The sequence below is a fragment of the Catharus ustulatus genome, chromosome 16 (assembly GCF_009819885.2).
Source record: "Catharus ustulatus isolate bCatUst1 chromosome 16, bCatUst1.pri.v2, whole genome shotgun sequence".
Lineage (NCBI taxonomy): Eukaryota > Metazoa > Chordata > Aves > Passeriformes > Turdidae > Catharus > Catharus ustulatus.
In genome coordinates, this window is record NC_046236.1 from 10,855,051 (window position 1) to 10,868,285 (window position 13,235).

At 42.5% G+C, this 13,235-nt stretch overlaps 1 protein-coding gene across 2 annotated transcripts in view; it reads right to left on the reverse strand.

The window, feature by feature from the left end:
- Positions 1–13,235, reverse strand: part of PRKAR1B (protein kinase cAMP-dependent type I regulatory subunit beta) — a 92,882-nt gene that overhangs the window by 21,519 nt on the left and 58,128 nt on the right. For both annotated transcript variants that reach the window (XM_033074169.2, XM_033074170.2), the window contains exons 7-8: positions 10,240–10,398; positions 1,485–1,545 (exon numbers count right to left, since the gene is read on the reverse strand). In XM_033074169.2, the coding sequence (XP_032930060.1) occupies positions 1,485–1,545; positions 10,240–10,398 (220 nt within the window). The remainder of the gene's footprint in view (positions 1–1,484; positions 1,546–10,239; positions 10,399–13,235) is intronic.

Consider the following 13,235-nt stretch of genomic DNA (forward strand, 5'->3'; position numbering starts at 1 on the left):
AAGGGATAAAGTGAAGTTGACTTTTCAGTGCCATTTTGAGATTCTGAAATACATTTCTGCTTTGCAGGTGTCATCTACTTTTTGGACATGTCAAAGAGAACCTTACACATTTCACCTAAATTTCCATGTTCGTGCAATGATGTGTTATTTTGTTCACTGCTTTTCTGCACTTAAAAAAGGTTCAAATCTTAAAGTCCTTCCTCTTTTTTTTTTTTTTTTTTTTACCAAGATTCAAAAGCCACACTACAAATTAGGCTCTAATTACATTGCAAACCACATGTTTAAGGAAGCACATCTCTGAATAACCTTTCTACTCTGAAATTGTTTTGAGATGTCTCATTGTTGTAATTGCTCCTCATTAGTGCAGGTGCACAGATTCTTTTTTTCTTTAAATACTCATTGTAATTTGGTATAATTTGTGCTCTTAATTTAGGAAGATTTAAATTAAGCATAAAAGAAGGATTTTAAATGATGAAAACTTCATTAATAAGTGAGCAACATACTTGGCCTCACTTTAAGCACAAAAATATAATTGAAAATCTCATGGATAACACCTCTCAGAAGTTCAAGTATGCACTCACTGAGACACTCATATTTCAGGTACCTCAGCTTGAATGGTAGGTGAATATCATAAACAAAACCAAAAACAAACAAACAAACAAAAAAAAACCAAAAACAAAGACAAAAACAAACAAACAAAAAATCCCAAAAAACCAAACACAAAAAACCAGAAAAAAAATTTAAGTAGAAATATAAATACTTTAATTATATAGTAAATAAATCCTGAACTGTTTTTTTCCAAACAGCCTCAGCAAAAACATGATGTTTCTCCTAAAGAATCAACAGCTCATTGTACTGTCTAACACTGTCCTCCTTATTAGAGGCTTTTGTTCTCATAATGGTGATTGATTGGTCAGGCATTATGGGTTTGTTGTTTTTCCTACTGAAGGCCATCAAGAACATGTCCAAATTTTGTGGCTATCACATTAATCAAAGGGAAACAAAATCCAAGCACAAGAAGCTAAACAGATGTTTTAAGAATGTGAGACAGGGGCTGTAAAATACAGAGAAGGAAAAAGATCAGTCCAGTTTGATTTGTAAGGTTGGTTTGTTTAGTGCACACCAATGCTGTATTTTTGCAGGAAAAAGCTTCTCACCTGTTCCCTGGGAGGATGTAACTGGACTTTGTGACAAATTCATATCTCTGCACTGCTTCCTGCTCTGTGCACAGGATCTTTACTCAGCAGCAGCTACTGCAAGTACCAGTGTGTGCCTGCTCCACCTTTAATGCGTGCTCCAAACGCCCGGGCAGGCACAGGAAAGAATGAGAAAAGCAAAAAGGGCCCTTGACACCTTCATTCCTTCAGAAACAACACAATGTGAGACCTGTCTGAGCACCACTGCTTTCATCATGCCATCAAAGATCAAAATTCATCCTGCCAATAACAGAGGAACCAACATCCAAGTCCCAAAGGGCAACTGACCCAGAATGGAGACCTTGCTCAGGAATTCTTCGTACATCTTCCGCTTCCTCAGAGTGCTGCCCTGTTATTACAGGAGAGAGAAAAAGGAGGCACAACATTACACAAAGTATTTTTGTGATTTCTTCCTACAGCTGCTCTTTTTTCTTTTCCCTCCCCTTCCAAATCTTAAGCATAGCCAGTGTAAACAGCCTCAGGCAAACGTTTCCCCATAAAATGTCTGGGCAAGTTGTATTGCTGATAAGCAAAGACAGAAGGACTCAAATTCAATCCTGCTGTAATTTCACTGACTTTACTGGTGTTACTGGACACTGCAGATTAATTGTATCCATTTACAGGCATTCATTTTAAAGCCTGAACTTCATCAATTAACTGTTTAGCTAATTCAATATATATCTCGTTGCCAATGAGGCTCTTTGCAATTATAAAGTAGGATAAAACTTAAAATGTCTCCCTCATGGTTCCCATCCTTCTAGGTTAAAAACTCTTTAATGCCAAATGTGTTTATCTTTAAACCTGGTTAATATTCTGTACAGTGTTGTATCTATTGTTATGCTGAGCAATGCATTCATATTATTATTTTAACAAGATTTAAGCATTTGGGGGCAGACAATCCATCAGTATATGTGCAGCCAACAGCACAGTCATTCCCACTCTACTAAGATTTTGTTGTGTGATAAATTTCTAAGACAAGTTCTCTTTACACAGTGTTTGATCAGCAAGACAGAAACCACAAGTTGCTGCTCCAGCACGCATTTTTGAAGGTGATTCATGTAGGAATAATTATGATGAAATTTTACCAGCACAAAAATAATGAATGCATCCTTAATTCATTCTGCAGGGACACAAAAGACTCGTAAAGACATTCTTCCCAGGTACCAAAGAGGGACTCCAGGGCCTGCCTTGGAGCAGGCAGTTTGTTCCACACTGGTGGCACCCCTGATCACTCCTGCCTGGGCAGATTTCCTGGGGATGTCAAAGGCTGCCTGGTGCCTCCTGCCCAAATCAACAAGGCACAGCACAAGGATGATACACCGATCTTGTCAAGAAAAGGAAAACAAAGATGCCATTTATTCACAGACTGGACAGAGAGGATGTAAGCAAATGTCAGTGTCTGCCATAGAAAAAGCCATTTCTTTATTCCTCCTCCTCCTCCAAGTGACCACCTGTGAGTGCTGGGGAAGTGGGGAGAGAGAAGGGCAAAGAAGAAACATTTGCCCTTCAGTGTGAAAGCATTGAGAAGTGTTTGAGTATGAAAATGGGAATGGAATGGCTGGTGTATTCAAGGGTGCTGATAAAACTAAGAATTAAATATCATCCCCCTTCCTACACCTGCTGTGCAGGTGGGACAAAGCACCCTGAATCCTTCCAGCAGCATCACCAGGCTCCAGCCTGGGACCACAGCACAGCTGTGCCAGGTGCTCTCCTCTGGGACAGCTCCCGTTTGTGCCCTGTCCTGGGGTCACCCCTGCTCCAAGCAGCCACAGCCCCAGCAGGATTGGCCACTGCTCCCAGGTAGCTGTGGCTCAGCAGCAGCTCCCGAGCTCCCTGCCACCCTGGGCTGGCGGTGACAGCTGTGCTCAGCGATAGCATCGCTAACCCCGGCCTGACCCCTCTGGCTGACAACCTTGGTTCCCAACCTCGGGGGGCCCCGGCAGCATCTGAAGTGCCAGAAAGAAAAAAAGGAGAGAGCTTCAAACACAGGAGGCTCTGAGAAGCACGCCAGCTTCTGACAGCTCGCTGGGAGACAAAGAATGGAAAACTGGACACTGTGCAGTTGTTGCTTCCCTCCCTGCAATCGAGTGGAAAGGAGAGCAGCAAAATTGACAGCTGTGGAAAACCAGATTGGTGGTTTAGTTTGATGGGCTGGGACACCCAGGGACAGATGTGGAAAATGCTTTTTAAATGACTTGTGGACACAGATGAATTTTAAGAAGCAGTAATCAGCAGCCATAAGTGATGCTTGACCACAGCTTTGAGTATTTAGAGATGCAGACAAGACCCAGGAAGGTGGGAATTGCAGCCATCCCACCTGGCCCAGAGAGCAGAGCCCACCACTTCCTCCAGGAGCACAGGTGTGCTATGCCTTGGCTAAACTAAGCCAGTACAGAATCCACACAGAAGACTAGTGCAAAAGCAAAACTGAAGTGGAAATAATTAATTAAATGTGCTGTTAAAACTTTTTGTATTGTCATAGTATCTAGAACCCCTCTTAATGCACAGCTACACTGACTTAAATACCCCCTGTCCCAGAATGATCCCACAGGGGTAAGGGAGAAGGTGGGCCAGGGAAGAACAGTGGCTGGGGCTCAGGGCTGCTCCCAGCACAGGCACTGAAACCCAAGGTGACCCAGCTGATGGCTCCTGACTCATCCTGCAGGATGGTCCATCCAGCCCTCCTCCTGCTCTCCTCTGAGCCTCTGCGAGGGCAGGAGCCACTTCACAGCAGAGCTTCACCTCAGGGTGCCCAGGCAGACACAGGAGATTTCTCTGCTTTTTCAGAGCATCTGAGGCTGGATCCAGGTTGGCACAACCAGATCCCAAATTCAGTTCCAGGTAGGAGAAGCCTGGCTCACCCTTATGCACACTGGTTTTACTTGAGAGTGTTTTCCTGCTCCAGCTCTCAGGAGCAGAGTGAGGGGAAGGATTTTGAGAGATCAGTACTGTAGTGCAAGCTAAAAACCACCCAGCAGTGGAATTACAGCCAACCAACCATGTGTTTATTTTCTTTGGTATTAGCCATCTTTTCTCCCATGAAGTACAGAGAGAACATAGAATCATAGGATCATAGAGTGGCTTGGGTTGGAAGGGACCTTAGAGATCATCTAGATCCTTCTCACCTTCTTTGGCCAGCCTGATATTCCTGCCATCCCCTCCCAGGCATAATGTCACCTCTGATTGCTGATGTCCTTTTCACACTGGTTTTATTTAGTTGTTTTGCCCAAACTGCTGGGGCCAGGAGTATGAACAGAATCACGATCTCCTCTCCTACCCTTCAGGTACCTTCTGCAGGAATGCCAACCTGTGCATTCCCTGGCACAGCTGCCGAGTCCTCATGCAATATTTTTATGGATCTTCTAGAAGCAGCAGCAATTAAGACAGTACCAACATTTACATGAGATGCTGAAAATTCACTAGAGCAGGAAAATAACAAGAAAGGATCTGGAGACATCAGAAATGGGACTAGAAAATAATAGAATGAGCATACATTTGGGAAATACAACTAGCAAAAAAAATATCCAAAGCAGAGATCCTTGACATACAGAAGACCTGCAAGTTGTAAAGCTGAAAGAGATTCACAGACAGGAGGTGAGACCTGCATCAGACTGCAACAAGAACACAGCCAAGGCTATTTTGGTCTGCACAAGCAAAGATATCATCCAGGAATGAAGTTTAGAGGCTCCATCTCCGTGGCTCAGATGTGACGGCGCCTGGTGTGCTACATTCTGTCTCGGTCCCTCTTCTCCAGAAATGTGCTCCCAAACCCAGCAGAGCTTGAAGAAATGCTAACACACTTGGGGAGAGTGATAAGGAAGGAGCAAAACAAATCCAGCCTGTGTTTGTTGGCTCAGCACTGGGATCATAGGTATGTCATCCTCATAGCTAGCATGCACTGTGGCAGGGGCTGGAAGTAGACAGTGATAATTATCTACAGACATGTGACAGAAAGAGAGGGCAATTCAGTACAGCATAACTTGACATAACTCAAAGTAATGGGAGAAAATGAAGAAAATCTAATTTAAGATCAATATCAAAAAAGTTTTCCAATGAAGGAATTATTCCCTCACAGAAGAGTTTCCCAAGGGAAGCGCTAGAAATCTTAGAGCTTAAGCCAGATAAAAACAATAGTAAATGTACATGAATAATTCTGCACTGGCAGGGTTCTTGATGGCATGTTTTAAAAAGTCTTTATTAATTCTGGATTTTTCTAACCTATTAATAACTTATTTCAATAGTCTTTGCTTCTCCCTCTCCCCCCTCTCCTTTGTTCACTTTCTCCCTGGTTCTGAGCTGTCAGGCACAAGCTCATCTCCTTAAAGGCAGTGGCTCCCATTAACTACAAAGCCTCATTAATATTCTAAGCTGCAGTGCTCCTCCCTGAGACAGTCCCAAGGAGAAACAAGATCGCTCTCATTTGTCAAATCCACACAGAAAAGGCCTCAAAGCCATTTTTAGGGCCATTTAATCCTGCAAGGCCTAGGCTTGGCTTAAGTAATACACAGGTTGGGGAAAATGAACGCCCCAGAGATTGTAACAGGCCATGTTGAGTTCCTATTCAGCATCTGCTTCACCTCCTTTCCAACTGCCCTTTCTCTGTTTTCTTCCATTTTATCTTTTCATTCCCCCAGTACAATCTTTCCTTGTCTTTGTTTCTTGTTTCTGATTCATTTTCTCAAGTGGAGCTGATTGAGTCCTTCCTAGAAATCCCCATCTTCAGTAAGAAGCCAAACAAATGTCTACCAAGAGGCAAAGCATGACTCAAGTTTCAAAGAAAGAGTTATCCTGGCAGGAGGTGCTGGAATGGACTTCAGGACTGCACAGCCCCATTTAATCCCTGATTAAGCAGCTCCTGAGTGATGCTTTGGGTGTGCATTGCTGCTGGAGCATTGAAGAAAGAGCCCCTGTGCATTCTGGCCATGGGCACCACACAGTCCTGGTGCTCTGTGCCACAGATGTCAGGTGGATTGCAGCCTTTGGGGGTGCTTTATGCTTTGGCTACCACACAACCTACATTTTATGGTAACCCAAAATCCCCCTGACTTTATTTGATCTCAGCTGAAAAAAATCCCTACTTGCTAAAGACTTTGTTCTTGGGTTCAAAGCTGTAAAAAAACAGTAGAAGAAACTCAAAATAGTATAAATAAAATGAAGTATAACATTAGGAACTGACTATCCTTGATTTGTCACAACTTACAGACCAATGTTATAACTCACTTTGTGTGAGCAGTTTGCCAAATAGGCCAAATGCATTGAATCCCACACAACTCCTCTCTCAGAGCCAGGTATCTTGGACCATGGAAACTAGAGGGTAGTTAAATTATCCTGGACCAAGTCCTCCTAAAGAAGAAATTGCAAGAAATTAATACTTCAAATTTTCTCAGTCTGGGAACGGAATTGTCTAGGGGATCAATCTGATGTTGGGATACAGACATTTGCTTCTCTGGTATTTGTGGTATTTGCTATATTTAGAATACAAATATTGTACTACCCTGGGATGTTCCCCATTCCGTGATGCTCTCAAATCCAAATTGCAAAGAAGAGGGCAGCAACTGAATTCCAGAAGAAGCCTATGGCAAAAAAAAAATCCTTTGCTCTCTCCCAGAAGAATGTAAGTAAATAAATGTTGGATATATACACTAGTGTGTGTGTCTGTGGCCATGTGCACACACACAGAGAACACATACATAAAAGAATTTGCAACAGAGTGAAAAGTATGTAACTCAGTAGAGATGATTTTATGAAATAAATGGAACACACAGATGGACAGATAATTTGTGAGTGGTTGAAGTAGTTTTTTTGTACTCCATCTAATACAATTAATTTCATGGTGCAATACTTTGTCAAGGACTGCAGTGAAAGCCAAGCAGTTTCACTGCACTTTCTGACAAAATGACCTATCCCAACATTTACAATCATCACAGCTGCTAAAACAAACTTGAATGTGACCTTCAAGCCATCAGGATACCTCAGCTGAGACAATGGAATATAAAGAAATATATCTGTTTCACCAAACTTCCTCTGGGACAGGCTAAATAATAAATGGATGACAACTGTAACTAAAAGCCAGCAGGAACTTTCTGCATTTCTTTGTCCATCCATAAAAAGGGAACCCCAAACTCCAAACCTCCTGAGATGCATTTTGCTCCTACCATAAACCAGTCAGAATCAATGAGACACGTCAGTGGGGAGAATGGCACTAAGCAGAAATAAAAACAAGAAATTATTAAATGCAAAGCAAAGGACCAAAATAGTGCCTGCAAGGAGAAATGAGGTGGAGAGTCAAGTGTCTCATGACAGGATAAAATCTTTTTGGCAAGTGTGGATCTGAAGGCATGATTTGCAAATAAATATTTACAACCCGAATAAAATTTCAACACTTGACTGAGAAAACACGGGGCTGGTCATGGCAGGGAAGGAATGCAGACGAGGGAAATAACTACCTGGGGTTATGGAGGGGCTTTAGCTGACTGCAGCAAAGATCTTTGCAAAAAAAGGTCATTTATTCCTTGGACAAAAGGATTTGCAACCAGAAAATAAGAAAAGAGAAACCTGCTTGCTCTCAAGTTTTGAAACCATCTTAAATTATACATTTCATAAGGTACCCTAAGCATTACCACTCCTCATTTGAAGGCAGAAGCATTTCTACACTCAAATACCCAGTTAGAGGCTAAATGGCAGGAAACCACATTTCTGGGAGTTGAGAGGCAGCTTCTGCTACACTTGAACTGAGCACAGCAAAAGCAGCCCCACAGTGGAGGAGTGAGCTTTGAGTATGAAATGCAGCCACTGAAACATGATGTAATTAATTCTTAGGCTTGAGGAAATGTGCAGAGAGCCACTGTAACCTGCCCTCACACGACTGCACAAAGACAGGTGTCTCATTTCACCTGCAGCAACAAAATTATCCACCCTGCACCTACAAAGAAATGGGAAGATGACAGGATTAATTCAGGGTGGATGGGTAAATTGCATTCACCATGGACTGCATTTAAAATCAGACATTTTCTATACCTGCAGCAAATAATTTACCATGAAATGTTTCCTATCTGAGTACTGGCAATACTACAATAATGCTGTCTGGGTATCTGACCCAGTGCAACAGACCACCAATTTTAGTGGCCTCAACTGTGAAGAAAACCACAAGAAGCAGGAGAGGCAGAGAAATATATCCATGTTAATCAAAAGGTCTCATTGACTGCAGAATCTGAGCTTGCTAGGTAAGGTACAGCAGGCACTGCTCCAGAGAACATGTGAATTAATTTGAAAAGCACTTAGCACTACCCTAGAATCAAACAGAAGTACAACTATAATATTCAGCTTGTATATACAACCAAAACTAGCAATAAAAACACAATCTTTTCCACTTGGGACTTTAAATCCTTTTAGCAAAGTCCTGTCTCTACATCAAATATTCATCTTCTGAAGAGTGCTATCAGATGGTAATGGGCACATCACCAAACCCAACAGCTCACAGGGCTGGCTGATTTTAGGTACCTCTAGTTCCATCACCACCAACACAGAAATCACCTCCAGGCTGAAAGCCTGTGAACCTGTCCCTTCAATTCCTTACCACAAGGTTACAGGCAGCTGCAGAAAACTCTGCTTAAAAAACCAATGAATATATGCCTTGTCCTGGCATTTATTTCCCTCCTACATTCCTCCACTTTAGAATTTTGGATTCATCCTTGTAGCTGGCAGGTTCATCACACCAGTTATGCCAGACATCCCTCTATGCATCCTTGGAGGGCATGGGACAAATAAGTTGGGAGTGGCTCTTACATCTCTTTAGAAACTCTCCTGCTCTGTGCTTTGGAAGAACCTCTGCCTGCTTGCATGCATTGGGAACCTTTCAATACTATTCATCCTGCTTACCCACAAGAGAGAAGACAAAACACTTTTAATAATTATTCCTCTATTTTGTCTTGGAGCCATCAGGCTGAATATTTTGGGATGGAATAAATTTCCATCAGCTGTACTCTCCTAAATGCCAGTGTGATGTTTGTTTATGTGACCCTGAACTCAGCCCATGAAACAGGGAGTGAACACCAGCAGTGCTCACACAGACACCCAACAGTGATCACACAGGGTAAACAAAGATCACTTTTACACTGCTGCTCAAGAATTAATCATGTAAGGGTAAAATCTACTCAGTTCCTTTGCTGGTTTTTCTGTTTTCTATAAAACACCCACAGGAAATACAGATGATCTAAAAATTGTTAATCTGAGAGCACAGTGTCATTTCCTTCAGATCAGAATGGAACAATGCAGCTTTTAGAGAAAAGTCCTACTGAGAAGTAAGCTTTACATAGAGTAACGTCTGTTAATTATCAAAAAGAGAGGAATATTTTATGGAGAAGGAAGATATGCACATGAACATTGGAAACAAACTCATAAAAAAGTTATGACTTTGCTGAAGTTAATTATCTGTCAAAGTTTCCATTATAAACTCACCAGTGAAGAACCAACAGCAAATCCATAAGCTAGCACACGCCCCAGGTGCCACAAAGGTCTGCAGAGCTTTTCTGCAGGGATGAGGGAGTTTGAAAGGGGCAGAGCAATGAATCATTAGCAGCTACAGCCCCATGGTATGTGTGCCTGGGTGCTGGCTAACAAAGATGGAGGGCACAGTCCAAGCAAGACTTTTTATGATTTTAGTGGAGCTGGGTTTACTTTCTATCACCTGCCTTGAGGAATGTAATACAAGATCAGACAAAGACTTCACAGGCAAGGGGTGCTGCTGAGAGATATTTCCAGGCTCATGATAAGGAGAGGATTTGCATAGCTTTGGTGGGTAACAGAGGCCTCCTGAGGTTTTCATTCACAGAGCAGTTATGCATAATGTTTCTCAATTGCATTTCTGACTCAGCGCCTTTCTGCTGAATCCTGTCCCCTTTTCTTTCAGCTCCATTCATTCAGTCTCTCAGTGACTTTGCCATGGCTCTCTCTCATGTAGAAGCAGCAGAGCACTCTGAGCACAGACCTGCAGAGGACAGGGAGCAACTCCAGCTGCATGGGGCAGCCCTGCCCCTACACTCACCATCAGGATGCGCCTGTAGCTGTCTCTGTCGATGCCCCAGAGCTTCAGGTCTGTCTTGGCCTTGACGGTGGCAGCGCGGGGGGTCCCGTAGATCAGCGCCAGCTCCCCAAAGCTGCCTCCTTCCCCAATGCTGGTCACCCACTCCCCGTTGACATAGACCTGCCACAGCACAAGACAAAAGAAGCAAAAGCAGTTTGGGGACTTAGTTGGAGTTACCTCAAAGGCCATTAGCAATTTGCTTTCCAGTTGTCAGTGTTGGGGACGCAGAAGGAAAACAAGAGTGTGACACCTCCAACAGTTGGTCCCCAAAGAGGGGAACAACTTGCTGTGTGGACAGAATTTCAAGTTGTCTCACTTCAGTGCAATGATTTTATTTACTCTCTGGGTTTCCATCTCCCATGGTTAGCTGGCATCCTGTTTTCCCCTTGTGTTCAGGGCTCAGGCAGTCAACAAGCAGAACTGTCACAACTTTGGTTTTTTATTAACACTGTCAGACTTGGAAGGAAGGAGGTTTGTTGATATGTGTAATGAGAATTACTGAAATGTGCCATGGCCATGAAAGGGAAAACAGTCAAAACAAGGAAATATCTTTTGAAAAGGAACTTTTTTTTCCCCTTCCCTAAGCCTAGTGCCTCCAAAACTCATTTAAATGTAACTATAGAGATCTTCTCCCTTACTGTAGACAACTAAGGGCTTTGGACTTGAGCAGCTCTAAACAGAGTGACCCTTTAACATCAGCTCTAGAGAGCTCAGGAAGCACAGTTTGACCCACATCCTCTTCAGGTGCTATATCCCCTTGGAATATGGTGTGGATTGACACCACTGTTGCCATATTTTTCCTGGATGATGTTTAATTTGAGAAGAATTCCTGCACTTGAGTGACTGCTATGTGACATCTTGCCTGGAGGGAGGGGGCTCGTGCAGGTGTTTTCTGCTGGGCAGATTTTTCCTCACAATTTATTCATGAACAATGCTGCTCATGAGCCATAAGAGTGCATGCAAAGGCTGCTGCTATAAACTGCACAACAAACCCTTTCCATTCTGTCACTGTGCCTGTGAGTTTGGAGGGCAGGAAAGGCTGGGTGAGTTTACTCAGGGCAGAATATACCCCAACCTGTTACAGACCAGTAAGAGCAGAAATGAAGCACTATTAATTTCATTTGCTTGAAAGTTCTGTGAACAAAAATAGTATGAAAAAAAGAGGCAGGTATTCTCATCTTAAGCAGAAAAGTATTGCAGAGGTAAAGACCATAACCTGACACTAGTTAGTGAGTAATAAACTAGCAGTTTTTTAAAAATGCATTAATTAGAGCTGTGCTTAAGCTGGGCATGGGAAAAGATGGTGACCAAAAATAAATGAACCGGGGTCAAAACTCAACAACCTGTCAGTGTTAATTTTAATTCCATCTTCGTTTCATGATGAAAAGGCTTATTACAAAATACAGCTGGAATCAATCCCAATTTATCTTCACAATATTCAATTAAGATTTGCTCCAGCTCCTGCTGAGGCCAGTGAAATGCTGGTTCAGTAGGAGATGGATGAGGCCACGAAGCAGTTCAGCTGATCAAGAGACCTCTTGGGTATCAGCTGAAAAGGAGCAGCTGAACTCCAGGCAATGTGGTGGCTCCTGGTGCTCCTGGAACATCTGAGGATCAAGGGGCTTAAAAATAAAGGGTAAAAATAATCCCAAACAGGCAGGTGGCTGCAGACTGCCAAGAAAAAGCTGCAGCCACAAAAGCTAAAGCTTCATTTCATCACCATGACAGGATGAATGTCACCCAGGAGAATATCACACGAGAGAACAGCAACAGCCTTCCCTTTCAAACTTTCACACTCACCGCAGAAAGAAAATCTCACAGAACATTCAATCTACTTTTGATTCTCCTCATGATGAAAAAATGAAAGCAAAAAAAGAAGTTTTAAAAAGGCCAGGCAAACCCAAGCATTTCCTGGTGAAATGAGCGGGTAATTCTGTGGCTTCTTTTTATTTTTTTGTGAGACAATCAGGAGAAATGGCTGAATAAAATGAGGATTCTGAAAGGCTTGTAACACAGTAAGAATGTATGAACATTTCTAGAGTCTATTTGTTCATTGCAAAATTGCCAGATGCATATTTGGCTGTAGGGATATCCTCTTTCTGAGGGAATTACACTGGAAGGGTTCACAGGGCTGGCTACACTACAGTAATCCATGTAAAAATCTCAGGGATGGTGGGGAAAATCTAAATTCCAATGGGTTTTGGATCACATCCTGAATGTCAGCTGACATGGTACCCTTGACTCTTTTTCAGCACACCAAAAATACATGTGTATGTGTAGAGTACATGATCTTCTGTTGAGCAACACAGATTCTGTTACCGCAGAAGGGTCTGAATTATAAGCAGGAAAATAAACTTATTCCAACACATATTTTTTAAGCAGCATGGTGACATTTCTAGTTAAGGCAGTGTGCAGGATGTGACTGCAGCCCAGAGAGGGGAATTATGGTGGTAAAACTTGAGCCTGAGCAAGTGAAGGATGGACATTTAACATTTCACAGTTGTTCTTTGGAGAGGCTACCACTGAACTGCTCAAAGACTCCTTAAAATTTGCTGTCTGACTTGACAAGACTGTACAAAACATGTTTGACATCTCGCCTTAAACAGTTTATGCAAATGGTCATTCCTCCACCCTAAGGGTGTCAGGTTTAAAGTGCTCTGAGGTTAAACCAAATCACTGATCTGACAGTCTTTGGGCCCAGCACTCACTCCCCCAATAAAATGTCATTTCGAATATCAGTCTCTGAAAAAGAAAACACTTTGAGAATAAGTTGTTTTCTAGAAGAAAAACCATTGGACTTCATTCTCTGCAAAGGCCAAAGTCAACACTCAACTTGTGTGTTCGTGATGAGGTTAAAGTGCACTGATGGCACACTGCAAAGCCACCCTGCCCTTTTACAGAGTTCAGCTCCACTATAAATCCCTTTAAAATAGATTTTTTAAAAAGAAGTGGAAAGG